At 36.1% G+C, this 22,551-nt stretch overlaps 1 protein-coding gene across 3 annotated transcripts; it reads left to right on the plus strand.

Annotated features, from left to right (window-relative positions):
• Positions 1-299: 299 nt before the first annotated feature.
• LOC120419651 (glucosamine-6-phosphate isomerase) lies at positions 300-20,024 on the plus strand. Of its 3 annotated transcripts, none has more exons than XM_052707086.1 (5): positions 300-318; positions 403-530; positions 15,019-15,790; positions 19,080-19,284; positions 19,856-20,024. In XM_052707086.1, exons 3-4 carry the CDS (start codon positions 15,023-15,025, stop codon positions 19,143-19,145), a joined length of 834 nt encoding a protein of 277 aa, XP_052563046.1. In that variant the 5' UTR covers positions 300-318; positions 403-530; positions 15,019-15,022; the 3' UTR covers positions 19,146-19,284; positions 19,856-20,024. The 3 variants fall into 3 exon arrangements, with proteins under 3 accessions (XP_052563046.1, XP_039438344.1, XP_039438345.1); XM_039582410.2 differs by lacking the exon at positions 19,080-19,284 and adding an exon at positions 19,629-19,722; XM_039582411.2 differs by lacking the exon at positions 19,080-19,284.
• The last annotated feature ends 2,527 nt before the right edge of the window (positions 20,025-22,551 follow it).

Genomic DNA, 22,551 nt, shown 5'->3' on the forward strand with positions numbered 1-22,551 from the left:
TTAGAGCAATTTCTTAGTTTAAGTTGGAAATGAATAATGACAAAAAGTATTACAAATAAGTGTTACTAATTACATTTATTTGAGAAAAAATAAATTTCAAAATAACTAAAAAAAAACTTTTTTTTTTTCTTAGTTTCTTTCATCATTCCCGTTGTACGACCTTTGACAGATGCGTCAACCCCCTGCGCCGAGTTGCTGATAAAAAAAAGTCGTCGCACTTTGTTTACTTTCGTCGTTGCGTTCGGTTCGGTTGGTTCAGTTCAGTCAACAAAGATTTGTCAGCGGTGGACGGTTTTTAAAAACGGTTGTGCTTGGTTGGTGAGTTGCAATTTTGCTAAAACTTCAACTTGTTTGCGTAATAGTTCTGCATAACTGATACTAAGTTGAACTTCCCTCTTTTAGCCATCGTCCGTTCAGCATTCCTGCCGTAAATTTCGTTCGTTTTGTAGTTCTTCGTGGGAGGTCACAGAGGTCAACTAGCCGGCCCAAAAGTTGCGTCTCCTGCTCGTCGTTTGTTATTGTGTTTTCTGGTGAGTGAAACATTCTTTATTGAACTTCATTATCAAGCCCTAGTGAAAGTGGTCGTCTTATCGCTGGGTGAGTTATTCATTCTAGTGGGCAACGCAATAAAGAAACCAGCAGCGATTGATTGGTTCGTTATCTCGGCCTTTTGTTTGGGGGCCTCGCACCGGATTTTTATTGGTGACAATTTTAACAGTATGTGTCACTAGGGTGGGATTGAGTTATATGGGAAAATTAAAAATGATAAAAATCCAATCAGCAACACATTTTCTGGGTCCCTTTTAAGGTCCCAACTAACCTTCCAAAATTTTGAAGCGATTGGTTAAGTCCACGATGGGGAAACTTGAATTTTTACAGTTTTGAATTTATAAAATTCATGTTTTAGTATTTTATGAAACTAACACCAAAGAAGTATAGCCCTGGATGTCCTGAATAATTCTCCCGAAGACAGTGAGAGATACAGAGTTTTCGAATGTAGTGAAACTCACATTTTCTGCCAACATTGCCCAAGGAACAAAACAATCATTATTGTTCTTATATTTTGATGAACATTACGTAAAATCGTTATGAAGAAATATTCAGAAGAGACTAGTTAAATTGCACCCCAATTCCTCAAATATATTTCAGTTTTTTTTTAAGTTTTCGCTTGACTTGGCAGTGTAAGTTTCATAAAAATAAAAAAAAACGTTAATTTTGTTAATTCAAAAATAGGAAAAGGCAAGTTTTCCCATAGACATTTTCAAACCACTTTTATTCGCTTTGCGCCAATGGGCTTAACCAATCTCGATTTTGGGAGGTTGTTTGAGTTTTGGAGACTTCCAAAAAAACTGTCGAAGTGGTTAATAAATGGTCCAAAGTATCTAAAATGCACACATTTTTTAAATAACCTAAAATCACGAGTTACACTTCAAAAGGGCCTAAATAAGATTGTTTGACCCTCTTGAAATGTATATCGTGATAAATCTAGCGTTGACTCAAAAACGGTGCTCTTTTTACATTAGGCTGGTACAAATATTTTTAATATTCCATCTTCCGATCTATCGTTTGTTTCCATAAAATTTGAAATCCAGATAAAAATTATTTCCGGATCTTTCGTGTGGCCTATATTTAGTAAGGAAGGCACCAACCACGTAGGTCCTTGGGCATGAGTAAGGACCTCGACGCCGTTAGCAATGTTGGCTTTAAAATAAAATTTCGTGATAATATCACTTCCCCCCAGCCAACATTTTTGCCATGCGAAGCGGGCCTCGACGCTGTGTCTAGGTTTAATTCCTAGCTAGGAGCCATCAGTGTCTTAAGAGGTGGTCCCAAGGCCGAGTAGGAGTTCATGAAGCAAATTAGTCGTCTCCCACCCCTTTTAAATTGAAAAATGAACTCTGAAACCAGCGCTTACTCACAACAGAAACAGAGGCCTCTTCTAGGCATTGTAGGATAGAATAGATTTTGAAATTTATTTAAAAAAAAATATTATTACGTAGCATTTTGATATGTCAAAATTTCCATAGAGTCTCGGTCAATCAATAGTGCGATGATATCGGACAAAATTCGTTAATCTGTTGAACTAACGGTTTTCGGATTATGGTTGTATCGACCATTGTTGCGAATCGAGGGTCTACTGGAGCCTTGACGATCAAATGGAGCCTAACATTTCAAAAGGGCGCATGGGTTTTGTGAACAGGAGTGTGTCTCCTTCACTCAAATGACAGTTTACATAAGATATAATCAGGGATGCCAGATACACAGATTTGTCTGTGTTTCACAGACTTTTGAGCTTGTGCCAGACATTTTTTGAGATGCACAGACTTTTAAAAAACTTCATTAAATTAAATTTTGTAATCTTTTTTGTCGAAATTTATTTTGTTAGACTTCGAATGCTTAAAAACGCGATTTCTGATGTATTTCAATGACTGTGAATTGATATATTTGAATTTTAGACAAATGCACAGACATACACAGACTTTTTTACAGACATTTTAAAAAACCAAGTGGCATCCCTGGGTATAATAGAGATGCACTCTTGTTTGCAAAGCTCTATGCCCTAATGAAATGAAAGGCATGAAATAGTCGTCTTAATTACTAGTGTTCAACTTATGAACTATTCATTTATGTTTATTGGTTTTTGGAAGCGGCAAGACTGGTTTAAAAACAAGATCCTTTACCTTATTTGGCGTTATAATAAAACATTCGGGGATTTGAGATTAAATTTACTTTCAGACAGTTTAGTTTAGGTTGTTGATTAAAGTTAGATAGTTTTCCGTCGATGAATAATTGGACTGAAATGATTAGTTGATTTGAACGAAGTGTAACATTTCATTGGCAGATCTGTTTCTAATTGTAATGTACGACAAGACTATTGATGGACGTGACAGGTCGGCAGTTAGTTTTCATCTTTTTTTCTCTAGTATTTTTTATTTCCTTTAAATTTTTAATACATCATAGGTTTCTTTTGCATAGATCTCCGATTAGTTACATTTTCTTATTATATTAACTAATAATTTAATTTATTCCGGGCCTTCTTACTTTGAATCACAATTTCAGATTTTCTTTATTCAGTGTTAAACTTAGATTACCGTAACTGCTCAAGTCATCCAAGTTTTTACTACTCACACCAACACTAATTTTCTTTCACCTCCCCCCTCCCGATCCCCTATATCTTCCGGTGGTGTTCATTTGGTATGCAATACTAGTTCGGCCACTACCCTTTTTTCCACAAGAAACCGGACTTGGACTGACTTGAGGCCGCGTCCCCCACCTTGCTCCGTAAAACGAAAACGAAAACGAAGGAAGGCACCAACCACGTAGGTGGATAAGGTAAGTTTTTTTAATAGTTCTATTCAAAACCGACAACTTCGCCGGAGACACCAAATCGATCAGAAAATCCCTTCTTGAGATACAGATTTTTGAATGTTTTCATATCACCTTTTTCATGGACAGCCCCCAAACTTGTACGGAGACGGTTCCGCTTTTGAGCCGCTCTATTCACCCCTCAGTAGGGGTGGTCCAAATCCGGACTTCCTCGGGGCAACCTCCTGAAATCAAAGATTGACCCATCACTAGGAAAAAAATCAAATCAAATTATTCGCTCTACAGCTTTGCCTTGGCGTTCTCGATTGCGAGATTCCTACTCGAAACTAGGTGTCCGAAGGCTTGATTGTTGAGGCAATTGCAAACCTCTTTTTACACCTTAGCTTACATCCACCCCGGGATTCGAACTGACGACCTTTGGATTGTGAGTCCAACTGAATACCAGCGACTCCACCAGGACAGGACCCAGGGAGACGACCCCTCCACCTGGACTGAGCTAACGACCTAACCTTTTTAGGTTAGTCCGGGGCCAACATTTACTTCCCGTCCGACGGAAGGCGTGATCAGACAAATTTCGTCTCAAAATTTGCCACCGGGACCTTCTGGGATCGAACCCAGGCCGACTGGGTGAGAGGCAATCACGCTTACCCCTACACCACGGTCCCGGCCAACCCGGCCTACACCATCACTAGGCTAAATTCCAAATTTTAGCTCATTCTGACCACGGGAACCCCTTCCGCTATTCGCTTGTATGGGAAAAATCGTCAAAATGTATGGAGAAAACCAACTGTTTCCGTTTTTTACCAATAGTGCAATAGTTTGGACCTTAATCAATTCTCAGATGTAGGACCTTCATTAAATTTCGAACAACTTTCCCGAAGACACCATATTTTTAGGATTTTGTGCTGAAAAGTTATTAACTTCCGAAAAAGACCGTTTTTGCGCAGACGGCTTTAAGGGGCTACCTAGAAAAATTCATTCAGTTTAATCATGTATTTAAAAAGTTAGGTTAAAAAAACTGTTTCATATTCAATTAAAATTATGGTAAAAAGGGTGGTTTTTCCATGAAACCCTCACATGTTATATATTTTAGAAAGGTTCTGAAATGACCTTTTTTTGTGGAGTAAGAAATTTCAAGATCTGACTTACCTATCTTAAATTACAAGCAGTTTAAAAAATGGTCTGATTTTACATAACCGCAAATGGTCCCGTCTGATCGCCACGTAGAGGGATGCCATTTTCCTGAAAGGCGGTGTCTGTATAATCTTGACAAAAAGTCTGTAGGAAGTCTATTTTTTTTACTCGTCACTTATTATTATTAGGACCTCTTAGGTGCTGCGATCACGCTAGGGGAGATCCATAAACCATGTGGACACTTTAGGGGATTGTAATCACTCTATAAATGAGAGGAAGGCACCATCCACCTAAAGGTGTATTAAGTAACGTTTTAAATGTTAGGTTTGAATTTCACATTGTCAAATGTTTTTCTAGAAGAAATCAGAAAATAAAATGAATATTTTTTTTAGCATTGAAAATCTGAACACTACATTCTGAGATATCGACATTTAAAAGATTGCACTTTAAAAAATAAATGTTATTGTTTTTTTTTTATTTTAAATATTGAAGTGGCTTTACCTCCGGAACCGAATGGCCAATCTTCAATGTTCTAAGACAGTTTAAAGAAATTTACTCAGCTTTTCTAAATATATATTTGAGATTCTTTTAATTTTCAACAAAAAAATTTAGCTCAAAAAGCTTTTTGAAAAAATATGTTAAAATTGAATTTTAAATTGTAAGGTAATTTTAGATTACAAATTAGATTTCAAAGTTTTTTAAATAGTTTTTTTTTTTGCAAGATGCAAGTTACGATTACGGCGAAATGATTGATATTTTTAGAAGTGACCTAAGAGTTCAGGAAATATCAAGTTAACAATATCCTATAATTAATTTTTTTTAATATTTTTGAATTGGCATCAGCCGAAATTTTTGATTATTTTGCTAGAAGACTTAAACATCAGTAGTGGTAGTGATTATTTGCCAGAACTTTTCTGCCTGCCTGGCCAGCTGCTGCGAACCAGGTCATCCCAGATAAGAAGCGAACTGTCTGCCGTCCATCCGTCCGGCTGCTGTGGTGACGGTTGGATCACCCAACGCAATCACAAATCTGACTGAATCGAAGAACCTCCCCACAACTCGATTATTCCCTTTGTTGACCCCTTTTGCTTTTGCACAGTCCATAGCCAGAAGCAAGGATGGAACTGTGACGTTGACCGACAACAAGTGATTGTTCCGATAACGAACAACTTTATCTCCCCATCGGTGATAATGTGATTACTCACATTTTGAATATGCCCTCGAGCATGCAACTTTTGGTTCATTGGCCTGCACCTCTTAAATCCAGTTTTGTTTGCCCTTTTCAATTTCCATCTCTCATCCCACAAGCAAACCCCGAAAAATACGAAAGAGAAATGCAGTTTTTCGATCAGTCGGACCCGCAGTTGCAGAATGCAGTTGCAAACAACAAACTGATAAAACTTTTGACCACCAGTTCGTGCGGAGTTTGCCTGTTTTTTTTGCATAAATTTTGCAGCTTTGACGTCTCCCGGGTTCAGTTGGGTGGCGAACGTTGAACGGCGACGTGTTCAACACTAAATATTGGTTGGTTTTTGCCAGAGTTAACTATATAGTTTGGAGCTAAATTTTGTGTTTTTGTGGCCTCGAACTTGGAGGAGGTTTTTTTTCGGCTGTTTTGCAGTTTGTGTTTCATTTTTGCAGTGAGTATGCGGCCAAACCGGTTTATTGTTATTGGAGTTTGTTCCTGTTGATGTTGATGGGGAACCTTTTTTTATAACGGTGACAGAGTTATTTTTTGGGATTTTGATCGCTTAAAGGCGGTTAAACTGAATTAAGAGAAAGTAAGCAGGTAGTAAAAACTGGTGTGGGTGGTGTGTTTAAAGGGATTGAGTTATTTGTGTAAATCAAAATGATCAATTTGCATTGTTTTTTGTTTTGGCTCCATCCATACAAGGCTTCATACAACTTTGGCAGCTGTCCTTACAAAAATGGTACGTAAATATTCGAAAATCTCTATTTTTGAAAGTTTTAGGTATTGATGAGGACTAGTCAGAAAAAGTGGCACATGTTTTTTTCTGTTGCTGGTTTTTTTAATTAATTGTTATTAAAAAAACAATTTCCCAAAATCCACATTTTATATTTTCTCAAACTTATTGATACATAAAACCACAACTTTTGAGTTATAGAAAATAATGGACAAAAAATTTTCCGTCGAGTGAAAATAGTGTTTTTTTTTTTGGAAAAATAGAAATTTTACTCGAAAATGATTTTTGACCAAAGTTTTTAATGTCAAATTAAATTTGAGATCGAAAAGTGCTTCAGACTTTTTTTTTACCTGTGCCGTTTTTCAAGATATAGCCACTTGAAGTTGAATTTTAACTGAAAATTCCATTTTCGAAATACAGCGAATAAATGTAAAGGAAACAAGAAAATTAACAGCGATTCCTTACGAATACAGAAAATTGAAAAAAAAGAAAATTGCTCAAATTGGGCTCAAAATTTTTCTAATGGTTCCCTGACTGAAATAATAAGACTTGTATTTTTTTTACCTACGCCGGGTGGTCCGAAAAAAGTTAATTTTCGTCGATTTTTGTAAAAACCACTTTTTCAAAAAATCTTAACTTCCGCCATTTCAACCGATTTCAACTGTCTTATACGCAAATGAAAGGTGATAAGCTGAAAAAAGTAAGAAGTTTCAAAAAACTAGCCTAACATTTGAAAAGATCGTATGAAATTTTAAAATATCGTTTTGACAGTGGCTGGATCAAAGAGCCTATGTCTGGAAATATTTTTATCGGATTCCCTGGACAACTTTACGTAACATACTAAAAAATGGAGGAGTTCATTAACAGGATAACAGATTGAAAATAAAATCCAGGTTTTTTCGACGCACCACACGCAAAATCGGAAAATTAAAAAAAAGGATTTTTTTTAACTGAAATTTCGAGTACAACAAACAACAAAACCTTTAAAAATATTAAACAGATACTAAACAATGTCCCTTCGGGTAACCGAATCACGAAAAATAATCTTTTTTTCATTGCCTTATTTTTGTTTGTCGGGCTTATGTATGACTCCTCAGGGTGTAATATGGTTGAATGGAAAAAAATAAAATTGTTCAAATTTAGCGAGCACAGAAATTTTTCAGTTCCTTTTGGGGTCCTAAACAACTCCCCAAAGTTTGGGAACGATTGGTTTAGTCCTCACTTTGCGCAAAACGATTCAGTTTTCTATTCGGATGCTCTGCAAGGTGCTCTACAACTATCCCGAAGAGAGTATGGTGCTAGCTTGCCCCTGAAAGAAGATATAGCGTCCTCAAAACTCGTCTAAAACGTGATTTTCGAGCAAAAAACACGTTTTAGACGAGTTTTGAACACGCTGTATAGGAGCAAGTTAGCACCATAATCTCTTCGGGAAAGTTGTAGAGCACATTCCAGAGCACCCGAATATGAATCAGGTTTTAGTAAAGCATAAAACGTGTATTTTATAAATATCAAAATAAAAAAATGGTTTTTCCCATGCAAATTCCCATAGAAAATTGAATCGCTTTGCGCAAAATGAGGACTAAACCAATCGTTCCCAAACTTTGAGGAGTTGTTTAGGACCCCAAAAGGAACTGAAAAAGTGCTGTGCTGGAAAATCGATTTTGATATTACACCCTAATGACTCATAAACTATTCTAAAATGATTTAGATTTTTTAAATCCAAGATGGCGGCCGATGATGAAATATTGAGAAAAATGCATTTTTTAATTTAATAGAAAATCAACCAGTCAAATTGGGTCGCAGACAACGATGCCAGATTATTTTATGGGAGATCTGTATTTACTTTAAAATAAATCTGTATGTTATCTGTATCATGTCAAATTCGAAGCCATAGAAGACATTTAAAAAAGTTTAACGTCAGATTTTAGCTTTTTGATCATATTTGAGCAAAATTCAATCATTAAATTGTTGATTTTTTTTTAATATAACCTTTTTTAAAAAAATCTGTATATACAGATTGTTGTGATTTTTAAGACCGAAAAATCTGTAAAATACAGATTTATCTGTATATCTGGCATGGCTGGTCGCAGAAGTATAATTTGATGTTAAGATAAGAAAAAAAAAATCTTTTTTTTTTATCTTGATTCGATTCTCCGAAGTTCCATACAAACTTCGATTAATCGGGGCTTTGGATAATCGAGGCTTCGGATAATCGAGTCTGGATTGTAGTGAAAAATCAAACATATTTCTTAGCTTGTGTGTTATCTTGTGCCAAGTACTACCTTTTACAGCAGACGTGCGACAAAATAGTATACAAGAAGTTTTAAGCTTAATTTTTGGAAATAATGCAGATCAATGCATCATAAAATCGTTTACACATTATTACAGTTAGGCTACTGGCACTATTTTAATATATATCTAAGACGTTATGATAATATGTTTTTGCAATTCCGTCTAGGCTGGAACAAATATTTTAGAAAGTTTTTGTTCCTCCTCTCTTCAAAATCGACATAATGAGAAAACAACTGAACTAGTGTATAATGCATTTAAAAATATACTTTTTTCATTCATATGTTTATACTGTGCACAGTGGGAAAAAGGGCCCAAAAATGACCGCAACATGATTTCACGCAAACCATCGATTGCTATATACTAAAAGCTTTGTTCTTGCACCAGGAACAATAATCCGATGAAAAATCGCACTGCACGGACCAGTGGCCGGAGTACAGGCCACCGGAAGATCCGGATTTTTGGGACCGCGCACCATAGGTCCCATCGGAACCGGTTCCACCGATCTTCGGTGGCCACATCCGGAACCGTATTAGGAAACAGCGTTAACCAGTAATGCGGCGTATCAAACTTCTTGATTTTGGATGGGGACATGAGTAATATACACTCCTTTTTTAAAAACATGAAGTTTGATATGTCGCAAGTGTGGTTTCAGGAATTTGCCAAATATGATCTTCGGATGTGGCCACCTGAGAACCTGGGAACCGGTCAAGGATGCAAAAATACTGCTTAAAAATACTCTCCATCCAAAATTAAGAAGTTTGATACGTCGCATAACTGGTTTACGATGATTCCTAATGCGGTTCCGGATGTGGCCACCGGAGATCAGTGGAACCGGTTCCGATGGGTCCTATGGTATTTAATATTATTCTATGATTGTTTTGTATGACTATTCATGGTAGAAGAAAGCGTATCAGTTCACAATTGGATAAATCAGATACTTTTTCAAAAAATCCGAATCTTCCGGTGGCCTATACTCCGGCCACCGATCCGTGCAGTGCGATTTTTCATCGGATTGATGTTCCTCGTGCAAAACGAAGCTTTTGGTATACAGCAATCGATGGTTTTCGCAAAATCATGTTGCGGTAATTTTTTGGGTCCTTTTTATCCCACTCTGCAATGGCTTGTTTTTTTTTCAATTTTTATTCTTGTGCAAATTCGTATTTTTTAAATTTATTTTTATTTGAAGCGATATTTTGAAGTATCATTATCAGTCCTTCAACTATTGCAATTATTACTTCCTTGACTGATCCATTTACAACCCACCAAGTCATTCTCGTATGTACTGTACCCTGTAACTCTTCGTCAGGTCATTCTGCTTATGTTTGTTTGTTTGTTTATTTGCTTCTCGTCGCCGACTGCGACTCCTTCCAGTCCAGCACGCTCAGCCGCCATATCAATTTATGTACCGACATTGACCTACAAATTTCTGCACAACGCGAACAGGCTCGTGCTTACTGTGTAGAGCTTTGCGCTTCGGATGTTCGTTCCGATACTGCGAGTCGCATGGGTAAGTGGCTCAAGAAGCAACTCCTCTCAGTCAGTAGGAGTTTAACGATCAAGCTGAACGGAGCTTGTTTTTAAGTGCTTTGTTTTTTTTTTAGTTTATTTTGATTGTTTCAAGGTGAGGTGTTTTTATTAGTGGTTCAAATGCATTGTTTGCGGGTGAAGGCAGTTTAACTCATTATTTCTTTTTTCGGTACGAAAAAAGAAGACAAAAGTGTTAAGTTAGTAATTCTAAAGTGCTATTACACGGTCATTGTACGATAAGAGGATTCCACCTGCTTGTATCAAGAATATTTATTATGTTAGTGCTGGTGTAGGAGTGTTAGTGCTTGTGTTATTTCTACACATGAACTCGTTTACAGAAGAAGCGCTGAGAGTTGGTGTTGGTGATTTACTTGAAATTGCAAAACATCTGATGTCTTGAACAAACTGACCTTGCCATTCATATCCAAATTTGAAGCTATCTGTCTTCAATTGTGTGTGAATCATGTGCACATCATTTGGATATCGTATGATGATATATTGAGTCACTGGAGTGTCACCAAGTCCGGCGAGCACAGCTGCTGAGTGACACTAATTGATATACAGCACCAAATTAGTCTGGGACATGTTGAGTAAATGAGATAATTTCCAGTTGGATAGAGGATTAACCTTATGTTGACTTTATTTACATATATTTTAAAATAATTTAAAATGGTGAAAAATAAGGCACATAGTTTCTGTTGCATTTATGGGAAATTTTTTGAAACAAAATAAAGAAAATCAGAATGTGTTATGTCCAGACTGGATTAAGTAGTTTTGTATAGGACTTCGGATAATCGCATCACGTTTTTTTCGTATTTTCTATTTTCTTACTTATAGCATCAAATTCGAGCTCTGCGACCCCATTTGAGTAAAATTTTGATGGTTGGTAGCCTATTAAATTAAAAAAATGCCCTTTTTTTAAATATTCCATAATCGCCATTTTGGCCTCCATCTTGGATTAAAAAATTCTAAATCACTTTAGAGTAGTTCAGGGGTCAAACTTAAGCTCGACAATCAAACATAAGACAATGAAAAAAAAAATGTGATTTGAGCATCCGAAGTGAAATTTTGCCATTTGTATAATTAAATTGACTGAATTCTTAAAACCGCCACGCAAATGTGTTTAACACAATATTAATATTCAACATTGATCTTTAGTTTGAGTAGGAATTTTATGATCTTCGGTCTTCGGCAAAGTTGTAGTTTATTATCAGGACTTTTTAGACAAAAAAAATGGTACACGCAGGGATGAAATAATCGCAAACAAATATTTTTCGCTTTTGAACTTTCTTCACCGGCGAAAGAGAGAGGAGGCGAATCACGCAAAAGAAAATCGCACCCGAACTTCTCCAAGAACATCAATCTGTTGATGATTTTTTGTGATTTTTCTTGTCAGCCCCACTTAAAATTAGTTAATTTCGCTTTGTTTACACACATTGACTATTTACAAATAGGGACAGATCATTATTCGACGTGTGACGTTACACTTGCAAGTGTAGTAGTGAAAAAGATGTTCCGCCGAAAAATCAAGATGATGATTTATTTTAGCTTCCTTTTACCGATATTTTGTGCGCGAGAGAGGAGGTCAGGTTTCTTTCGGATTTTTTTTTGTTATCTCTTGATGAACGTTCAATGATTTTTTTTTGTATATGATTCTTCCATCGCTGGATACACGGAAAAAATCCAGATTATTTTATTTTAGTTTCTATCACTAAAAATTGAGTTGTCAAAACACGTATGTTTTAATTTTCATTTTTTTTTAATATGGCGCGGTCCAAAAAAATTCTGCGCAGACTCAACTCGAGGGGAAGTATGAACTTTAGGGTCCCCAGAATCACGTGCATTTTGAATTTTTCAAAAAGAGTTTGTCTGGGCCGAATGGTTTTCTCCAAAGTTTGTAAATATTGTTTTTTTTTTTGAAAAATCTAAAATATTGTCAAACAAAAATTCAACAAATATGTTCAAATGCAAACTCAAATTTGCCAAAACATATTTATGATTGTTTTTATTTCGAAAATTTATCCGTTTTTAGTTTATTTTTAAAATACTCAATGAAAAGCTCTGCAAAAATATATTCGATAGGCTAAGAAAACTTCCTACAATATTCACTTCTTAACATTGTAAAAATGTTTCTCAATTCTTAAATTTAATTTGTTTTTGCCTTTTAAGATAGCAAAAAGAAAGATAGCAATAAGAAAAAAAACAAAAAAAAAATCTAAAATCTTACTTAATTTTTTTTAACCTGGAAACATTTCATTTTATTATATTTTTTTCAAATCATTATTTCAATTCATCAAAAAATCCTTTTTTTTTTAACTATGTCTCCGGTACCTGTTTTGCACTATTTTAAATTCTAGGGCAAAATGTGGGTTTTTCGTCCCCTAAACATATAAAAAAAATCGCAATTAAAAAATCGTTTTTTTTAATAAAGCTTTTAGTGATAATTAGTCTAATAAAAGAGATTTTTTTCCTGTTTGAGTGACCATTCCGCAAAATTGTATGGAAAAATTAATTATGCAATGTGGCTTCTTTTTACATAGGGCATGCTGAGAGCCTCATCCAAATAAATACATAAATAAATAAAAATAAAAATATGCGAAATTCTAGAGGACGGCTCAACTAAAAAATATTGAAATGGGCTAAAAATTGATAGCAAATTGCGCTAAATATTGGTTAAATAAAATATTGTGAATGATAAATAGGCAAAACATTTGAAAAAGTTTTAACCTTTTTTAAGTGGGTATAATAGAACGATTTTTAAACATTTTAACCTAAAAAGGTGGCTTCGAAATAATCAAAAATCCCGCTCTTCTAAAAAATTCTCAGATTTGAAATCAGTTTTTGTAGGGGAAATATGCCCATTTTAAGCCCAATAAGCGGTCGTGTTAGCATGATTCTGGATAATCTAGATTGTTCCTTGAAATTCACTTAAAACAAGTACACCAACGAGTAGAGAAACTTTTTGTGAACACTTCTGTTTATTTTCACTTTTATTAAAAGTTATGCTATTCCTTTTACAAGCATTTAAAAAAAATATTTCAAAAATGCATTCTAATCAGTCGAGTGCATTGGGCCACGCCCATTTTTCTATTTTCAGCATAGTTCTTTTTTTTCTTCCAGCGCTTTTTTGGGTCTACTTAGCGCTGATGAAATTTTAAGCGAACACTCACGAAAAGTAACATTTATAGCGAAAGTTTCCTGGCAGCACTTGCACACTCTTCAGGTGTTGGTGGTGTTGGTGGCCACCCTTTGTTCTTCATTTGCCTTCGCTCCTCGCTCAGTTTTCTTCAGCCTTCGATTGGAATCGATATTCAAAATTCAAACGTCAGAAGACTTAGTGCGTTTGTTTTTTTATGGTTTACATTTTTCGGGATTATTTTTCAAGTGAGTGACTAAGTAATGTGCAAAAGAACATGTTGCCAGTAGTTTGAAGCAATTTTATATCTTAAGCGCTTTGAAATCGTTAACGCAAGTGAAAAGATGGCGACATTTGTTAAGCAGTTAACCTATGATCTTGCGTGTGGATGTGTGTGCCACCAAAATGATGAAAAATGGTCTCGCAAAATAGAAATTATGATCAAAAGTGCATTAAATTTGATCTTTTTGGCCAGTAAATGGCATAAATTTGCATGCTTACTCGAGGCGGTGCTGTTGCTGGTAAGTTTATAGCCTAAATAGTATTTTTGGAGCTTTAATCGAGCATCAAACTCTCCATATGACGAAGATAGGTGTTTGATTAGAAAGGGTATATTTCCCCTACTACAAGTCGATCAGCCCAGTTCTTCACCTTGGAGTATTTACCTTCCGCGCTAGTGTACTTTGTGCACCGTTTGTAAGGATGTTTGTAAGGGAGGTCAACATGTCACTTCCGGAAGGTCAACCGAAGATTCAGATGAATATGTATTGGATTTATTCTCATAAACATTTTTTTTTTCAATTTTGTTTCATGGTGTTATCAAACAAATCCATCGCAAATTTGTTTGGATTGTGATGTGATGCATTTAATGTTTTATTTGAATAACAAAAATGCCAACATTCAAATCTGGTCTATATTTTTTATGTTTGTTAAGTTTTGTTATCAATAAAAGAAAGGGTTCGTTAAAACTTACCTGCCTATAAATACCCCATATAATTAACCTTTCCAACAGGTTTCCCATCGTCAATCATTCACCACAGCGCGGACAGACACAATGTGGGCAGCTGGAGGATTAATGTGATTGAAGGATACTCCAATGAAACGTGACAAAGGATTATTCCTGTCCGGTAAATGCCCCCACATTAAAGAGCACCCCCCTTTCAACGCGCAGGAGGGTGTCCTTTTGTCCAGTAATTGAAATCCACTCGAAATTATCACTCACATGGCTCATTGGAAGGTGGGCGATTATGATGTTTTGCATTATTGATGTGGTGATTTTGGAATCCGATTTAATCACCACGGCGGTGTTTGTGGAATGTCGTAACATTTTTGCTACATTGTAACGCGACTGCTAGTCGGATCAATAAACTGGACGTAATTTGATAGCGCGGGATAAACTAACCGCTTTGCCGCGTCATTCCAGTTTGAGGGTAATCCTCAATCATTCATTCATGACTGGTTGTGACGTTCAGCTGCTGCTGCACTGATCTGATATTCGTGTCACGTACCGTGGCGGTTCGAAGGTCAGGCCCATGTTGTTTTTCGATTTTATGATCCCCCAGCTTGATTTGTGTGTTTGGGTTGGTTATTAAATTAGAAGAGATACACTTCCAGATTGGGTCAAATTTGATTGTTTCAAACTGAGTTTTATTTTTGTTTATTTTCCCCCAAACTCAGAATCATGCGTCTCATCATCCTGGACACGGCCGCGTACGTCGGCGAATGGTCGGCCAAGTACGTCATGAAGCGCATCAACGACTTCAAGCCCGGCCCGGACAAGTACTTCACCCTCGGACTGCCAACCGGCTCGACCCCGCTCGGTCTGTACAAGAACCTCATCAAGTTCCACAAGGAGGGCAAAATCTCCTTCAAGTACGTCAAGACGTTCAACATGGACGAGTACGTGGACCTGGCGCGGGATCACCCGGAGAGCTACCACTACTTCATGTGGCACAACTTCTTCAAGCACATCGACATCGACCCCCAGAACGTGCACATCTTGGACGGTAACGCGCCGGACCTGGTCGCCGAGTGCGACGCGTTCGAGGAGAAAATCAAAGCCGCCGGCGGAATCGAGCTGTTCATCGGCGGAATCGGCCCGGACGGTCACATCGCGTTCAACGAGCCCGGATCGTCGCTGGTTTCGAGGACCCGGGTGAAAACGCTGGCGCAGGACACGCTCGAGGCGAACGCGCGGTTCTTCGGGAACGACATCTCAAAGGTCCCGAAGCAGGCCCTCACGGTGGGCGTGGGGACGGTGATGGACGCGCGCGAGGTGATGATCCTGATTACGGGGGCGCACAAGGCGTTCGCGCTGTACAAAGCGATCGAGGAGGGCGTCAACCACATGTGGACGGTGAGTGCCTTCCAGCAGCACCAGCACACCATCATGGTTTGCGACGAGGACGCGACGCTGGAGCTGCGCGTCAAGACGGTCAAGTATTTCAAGGTGAGTTGAGGAGCGATTGTATTTTGGGAAGTGTCACTTTTTTACTGTTTGGTGGAGGCGAGCGGGATTTCACTATCTTCTCTTACTCTCTGGTGATGGGTCATTTGCTGTACATATTTTAGCATTCTTGGTAACAAAACGACGAAAATTGGTAATAAGTAGAATAACCAAGCTAATTTTAAGAGAACTTATAATTTTGATTCAATTGTTTGGTCAAAATAACGATTATTTATTGTTTGTTTAATTTAAATTGTGTCCTCATTAATGTTCCGAAGGAGAAACATTTATTGAACCATTTGAGTTTGGTCAATACAGGTATCAAACTTCATTAAATATGACCATGAAAATTTACATTTCGACAGAATAATCCACAATTCTGATTTTGAAGATATTTTCAGAAACGAACTAGATAATATTATTTATTTTCCTTATACCTACATGTTTATTATTATATTTTGTTCATTTTATTTCATTCTCCGCCAACTCACACAGCAGTTGCCCCAACCCCTCTTTGATATGCGTGAAACTTTGTCTCAAGGGGTAATTTTGAGCCCTGATCACGAATCCGTGATCCATTTTTGGATATCTCGTGACGGTGGGGCGGTATGACCCCTTTGTTTTTCATGGATTTTTATAAAGACACGTTTTTCAGCGATTTGTAGCTCGAAACCATAAGAAAATAGAAATGTGGTGTCGAAGAGATTTTTGTGTAAAATTGGAAGCTTGATTTGAAACCGCACTCAAGATTCTATTTATCATGAAAAATAAAATACAAACATAATTTTAAAATCACTGCCATTTCTCGTTACTCAAGTGTCCAAAATCGTAAGACATGTCATTTCATAGGAAATTTAATGAACCTTTCGAATCTGAAATTACCCAGAGAGGTATTTTTTTCATTTAGAACAAAAAATCTCATTTTGAAATTACGTGTTTTTTGTAACTTTGTAGGGTTACTTAACACTCTAGTTTCAATCTTCTACAAAGTTGTAGAAAACAAAAACAAAAAAAGCACAAATTTTGATGTATGAATATCAAGGTTGTTAACGATAAAATTATCGAGGCTCGATAACGATAATCTATCGTTATCGTTATTTCGATAATTATATCGGTGATAATATTATTTTTTCGAAAGTACTAAAATTTTCATAATTTGCAATATGGGTATCAAACGAAGTGATATTTTGCATACTTTTTCACTTTATTATAGTTTTTAGGTTAAAGACTAATATTTTCACAGAATTCCGTATTTTTTCGAAGTACTCAAATTTTCATAATTTGCAATATGGGTATCAAACGAAGTGAAATTTTGCATACTTTTTCACTTTATTATAGTTTTTAGGTTGAAGACTAAAATTTTCACAGAATTCCGTATTTTTTCGAAAGTACTCAAATTTTTATAATTTTCAATATTGGTAACGAACGAAGTGTAATTTGGCATACTTTTCACTTTATTAGAGTTTTTTTATTCTGGAAAATACTAAAACTTTCACAAAATACCGTTTTTTTTGAAAGTTCTAAAATTTTCATAATTTGCAATATGGGTATCAGACGACGCCAAATTTTGCATGATATGAAGCATACACAATTTGAATGTATGTATGAAGCATGCAAATCTTTGCCTCGTTTGATACCCATATTGTATTTTTTGAAAATTTTAGTATTTTACAACAATACTTTAATAAAGTGATAAAATCATTAAAAAAATGCTTCGTTTGATATCCATATGGCAAATTATAAAAGTTTGAATATTTTCGAAAAATACGGTATTTTATAAACAATTTTGAGTACATATTTATTTATTGAAACTTACTAAATTTTCAAAAAAATTATTCTTAGTGAAAGCATTGAAAATTTAACATGAAATGGTTCGTTCATTATCGGCTATAAGATTATCGCCGATAGAATGATCGAAATAACGATAACGATAGACGATATTATTATCGACGATAATTTTATCGATTAACAACCTTGAGGAATATATGTGTTCTTCAGAAGTTATCTGAAGTTTGCGGAAAAGTTATTTTGAAAAAGCGATGATTCAGAATCACAAAAGACGGGTACGGTCAGTTTGTGTGGGAGCTGTCAACATGTTCCCGGGCTGATCATAATGAATGTTTTTGGTGAAAAGTATATTATATTACGTTACAAACTTCACCAATATGACATTCCAGGAAGCATAATAAATTTTGTCCTTATTTTGGAAAGTGTAATTTTAGATGGTTGAATATTACCCGTTTTATGAAGTAATTTTACCCCAATTAAGACTGAAAAAGCGACATTACACCAGAATAGTGGTAAAATTACACATTTTAAGAGGTAAAATTACATATTTTTTCTGACATAAACGATGTACCCCTTCCCAGATGTGATATTACCATGATTTTTTTCTGTGCACTCTTTTGGAAATTCGCTGGAAATAAGGTGTAAAATTAGTAAAAATATGGCCTTGGTTCCGAATAGAGGTGGGCAAAACCGCTCTTTTTTAGGAGCCGCTCATTTTCGTTCGCTCATTTAAAAGAGCCGCTCTTTTGAACGGCTCTTTCGCTCTTTTTCAAAATTTGGATGAAAAAGTTTTTTTTAAGAATCGTTTGATTTTATAACTTATTTCACATTAGACTTTTACAAATTATTTGATAAAAAAATTAAAACTGAAAACGAGAAGATGCCCTTGAAAACCAACCATTAATCGGACAAAAGGATTTTTTCCAAAATTTCTAAACTATTCAGTAGATTTTTAGTAATATTATGCAATTTGAAATGCTCAAATTTGTTTTCCGTTAATACTTTAATGTACAATCAGTTGTTAAGTGAAAAGTTTTTTTCATGTTCAAATAGCATTGAAATATTTGAAATTGCATTTTCAATTCTCAAAAACAAATTTAATACTACATTGTTTTTGGAAATTCAAAAATCATGCCATCTTGAGCCAGTTCTTTCAAAGGACCGAAGTTTAAAAAAGAACCGCGGTTCTTTTTTTGTGAGCCACGGTTCTTTCGCTCTTTTCAGTGAACCGGCTCTTTGAGCGGCTCGCTCTTTTTTTGCCCACCTCTAGTTCCGAATGACGACTGATCACAAATAGTTATAAAAATACCAGCCATCTTCATAGAATTCGATCACACAGAAAGCATGATGATAAACGCCTAACAGGTTTGGTGAAGGGCCCACAAACAATTCAATTTCCTGAAAGTGCTAACGATTCGATTTTATATCCTCCCCACATTCCATCTTTTGTTTTCTGGTTGTGCACAACATTGATCACCCCCAAAACCGATTTTCGCCAAAAAAGGCCTTGAGCAACGTGCACCACAAGCTGATCGAAGAGGACACCATGGACCTGCGAAAGCTCAAGTAATCGTCAATTTCCCCCACAAAATTCAAAACCCCCGATTCAAAGTGACTTACTTCATCATCGCCGTCGATTCTCGCGAATGCACCCACTTCACCAGAGATTGTGAGATTAAAAGGACAAACCGCACCCAAAACATCAAACGGTAAATACGATGGCAACCTTTTCTGGGAGGTCAGGCGGTTTTGGGGGAAAAGGGTTAACTAGTTGTATTCCAAGCTTTTGAAGTTTAATTCGGTGTAGTTGGTTACTCCTCGACGGCATCCTTGTTTCCTAGCTATCTCACCACTATTCTGCTCTCTATTTGAGGGAGTGGGATTTTCATTGGTTTTTGGTAAAACAGGGTTAAACAATCACTAACCGTAAGTCGATGTTTTTGTCCTTTAACAAAGATTAAATTTCGCACGAGTACACACACGGTTAAGGGATATATTGTTCAAGTTTCGCAGAAGGGTTTCTATTAATGTGCAACATTGGAACACCCAACAGGATTGTTACGTGTTGGCATCCGCCACCGGTGACCTAAGTGGGCCCATAAGACCCAACTGATGACCCACCCCTTCTTGGAAAGCAGCAGTTTGTGGTGAGAAAGGGCACGCGAAACTGGTTGTCGTCGACGAGGGTGACCCTATGCAAATTCCCCCTCCCGATTTTAGTCATACACGAAAGATACACGTACTAATCAAGATGTTTTCTACCTCGTTTGTGTGCTTCAGAGCCTGTACGATGTCCACTCGAAGCTGATTGAAGGTGCGTAACCAACCAACCAACCAACCAGCCGCGGTTTTGATTTAGTCACTCGAATCCAAAGGGTAGAACTTATAAGGTCCTTTTTTTCTGTGTCAATTTTCCTCAAATATAAAGAGCATGATTTTTTTTTCTACAGCTAAGTAGTCGTCACTGCGAATGGAAAAGAAAGAACATCCCCAAATGCAGGAAAATTGAGTAATAAAGACAGAACCACAGCTATAATTTGTTAACGTGTTGCTTGGGATCTACTGTGAAAGGGACAAGCTAGTAAACATAGTCGTAAAGTAGTGAGCTATCCCGTGTCATACATCTCGACATCTATCCAGATTTTTAAGCAAAGATGGCGTTCGAATGGTGAACGCCCGAAATGTCAAAATCGCACAGTGGTACCAACATTGCGGAAAAAGTGTACCATGGCATGAGCGCCACATTTCTTTTTTCTAATGTTGGTGCTACTGCGCGATTTTGACATTTCGGACGATCACCTTTCGAACGCCATCTTCGCTTAAAAACCTGGATACTTTTGATCAGTCTTTTAAATTCATCACCATGGAAATTCTGTGGAAAATCAGTTTTTGCCTTCCTCACCTCACTGAGGCAAGGCTATAAAATAACTCGAAAAATGAACTTCTTAAATACACCTCCTAGATATACCTTCACGTATACCTATCGACTCAGAATCAAATTCTGAACAAATATCTGTGGGGATGTGTGTAGACATGTTTTTTTCCACACGATTATCTCAGAACTGGCTGAACCGATTTTGGCCGGATCCGCCTTATTATGGTCGTTTTGAGGTCCACTAAGACCCTATAAAATTTTATTCTGTTTAGTAAAGTACTTTTAAAGTTATGCCATGATTTTTTTTGTAACTACAAAAAAGGGTGATTTTTGCATAACCTCAAAGGCCGGGTCTTTTTGCTTACGCGCGAGAGTCGCGAAGCATGCATATCGTCCGGTTGCCATATTGCTTAAGCAGTGCCTGCGTCCTGTTCTGGAAAAAGTCTGTATTAATTATGTTGCTGAATACATCATTTTGTCTCGACAAAGATTTACAGGAACTTTTTACTGAAATATACAACAACTCATGAAACATTGTTTACTAAGACCAGGGGGACAGCATGCAATTCCATCGTGCACCTAATGTTGGCATATCTTCACTTTTAAATACAATTACAGCCCCCCCCCTTTCTCCTTGATTTTGGAGAGTTGGTTCAAAAAAGACTTGAAAATTGTTGTTCTGGTAAAAACAATAATTACGAAAAAAAAAAATTAAATAAATAAAAACTAATAGCAAAAAATAAAAAAAACCTCTTAAATTAATTTGTAAATAAAACTTCAAATACAACATGAGTGTGAGGAAGGCACCAACCACCTAAAGGTGGATTAAGTAACTACTGTTTGAATTTGGTAAAAAAATATGCGGTTTATCAAATTTTGCTTAGATTCAAAATATGTTAAAACAAGTCCAATATCTTTTCGAGGCAAATTTTATCATTAAAAAAGTTTAAAAGTCCATCTTTCAATTCAAATCCAAAAAAAATCTAATTGTACTTAGGAGACCCGGGAGGCGGAGTCTTGTCGCAAAAAGAACGATACACGCCTGTGGATCCTCTGACGAAACCACAAGGTTTAAGAGGGCCACATTTTAAGGTGTTACGTCGATTCCGTTCCGTCCAACTTTCTCGTTTTTTTTATTTTGAAGAATTTTTACTCTTGATTTTTGTTTTTCTTTATAAAATTTTGAAATATGCTTGTTATGTTTATTTTATGATGAAAAATATTTTTTACTTATAATTTTATAATAAAAGATTAAAGACATTTCTAGAGTTTTTTTTTGAAAAGGTCCTATAAACTTTTGTCTTTCATATGTTTATATGACCTATTAAAAAAAAAACGCTAGATTTTATGGTGGAAGTTTTTAAAGCAATTAGTTTGGAGGACAAAATTATTTATATTTATTGCAACAATACTTTAGAACTATTAGAAAATAATGCCTGGATTAGAGTAATTTGATAACATCCAACATGTTGATGTTCCAGAAGCATTTCTAAAATATATGAGATCTGCACAAAATAAGTGACAATAAAACTTTTAAAATAAATAAGAAAACGTTTAAATACAGTTGATTTTCGATTACTTGCATTAAAATCTGTTAAACATTAGGCCACTAGAAATATTCTTAAAAGTTTTCGTCTTTCATCGCCAGAGTTTTTTTTATTGAAAAGGTTCAATAAACCAAAGTTTTATTCTATTTTATGCCTTTTTTGTTTTTAAATTCCCCTGACTCAAGGCGGTTTCAAAAACACTGTGACAGTGACTGAGTCATCAGGGTGGCCACTCAAGCCGGAAAAAAGTCTGGAATTCCAAGCATATTCTTTTTATCTTTCAAATAATTTGAATAATTTTTTAATATTTTGTTCAATCTTTCGATAACATTCAATTTGTTTTGAGCACCTAGAAAACAAAAAAAAAATGTTGAGGAATAGTCGTTTTCGACGAAAATGTCACAAATACCTGAAATTTTAAACAAAAATCAACGTAGCATCATTTTTTTTAAATAAACAATTTTTCACATTTGGCTCGCAAGCTCATCTGATCTTCTAATTTGGCCCGCTATTCAAAAACATTGGACACCCCTGCTTAAAGATCAAATCTACCA

The sequence above is a fragment of the Culex pipiens genome, chromosome 2, assembly GCF_016801865.2.
Source record: "Culex pipiens pallens isolate TS chromosome 2, TS_CPP_V2, whole genome shotgun sequence".
In the NCBI taxonomy this organism is placed as follows: domain Eukaryota; kingdom Metazoa; phylum Arthropoda; class Insecta; order Diptera; family Culicidae; genus Culex; species Culex pipiens.

Bases quoted from the DNA above. Each gene is read 5' to 3' on its own strand.
- LOC120419651 (XM_052707086.1), top strand. From the start codon at position 15,023: ATGCGTCTCATCATCCTGGACACGGCCGCGTACGTCGGCGAATGGTCG. The intron at 15,791-19,079 runs GTGAGTTGAGGA...TCGCCAAAAAAG, and splicing joins AGACGGTCAAGTATTTCAAG to GCCTTGAGCAACGTGCACCA.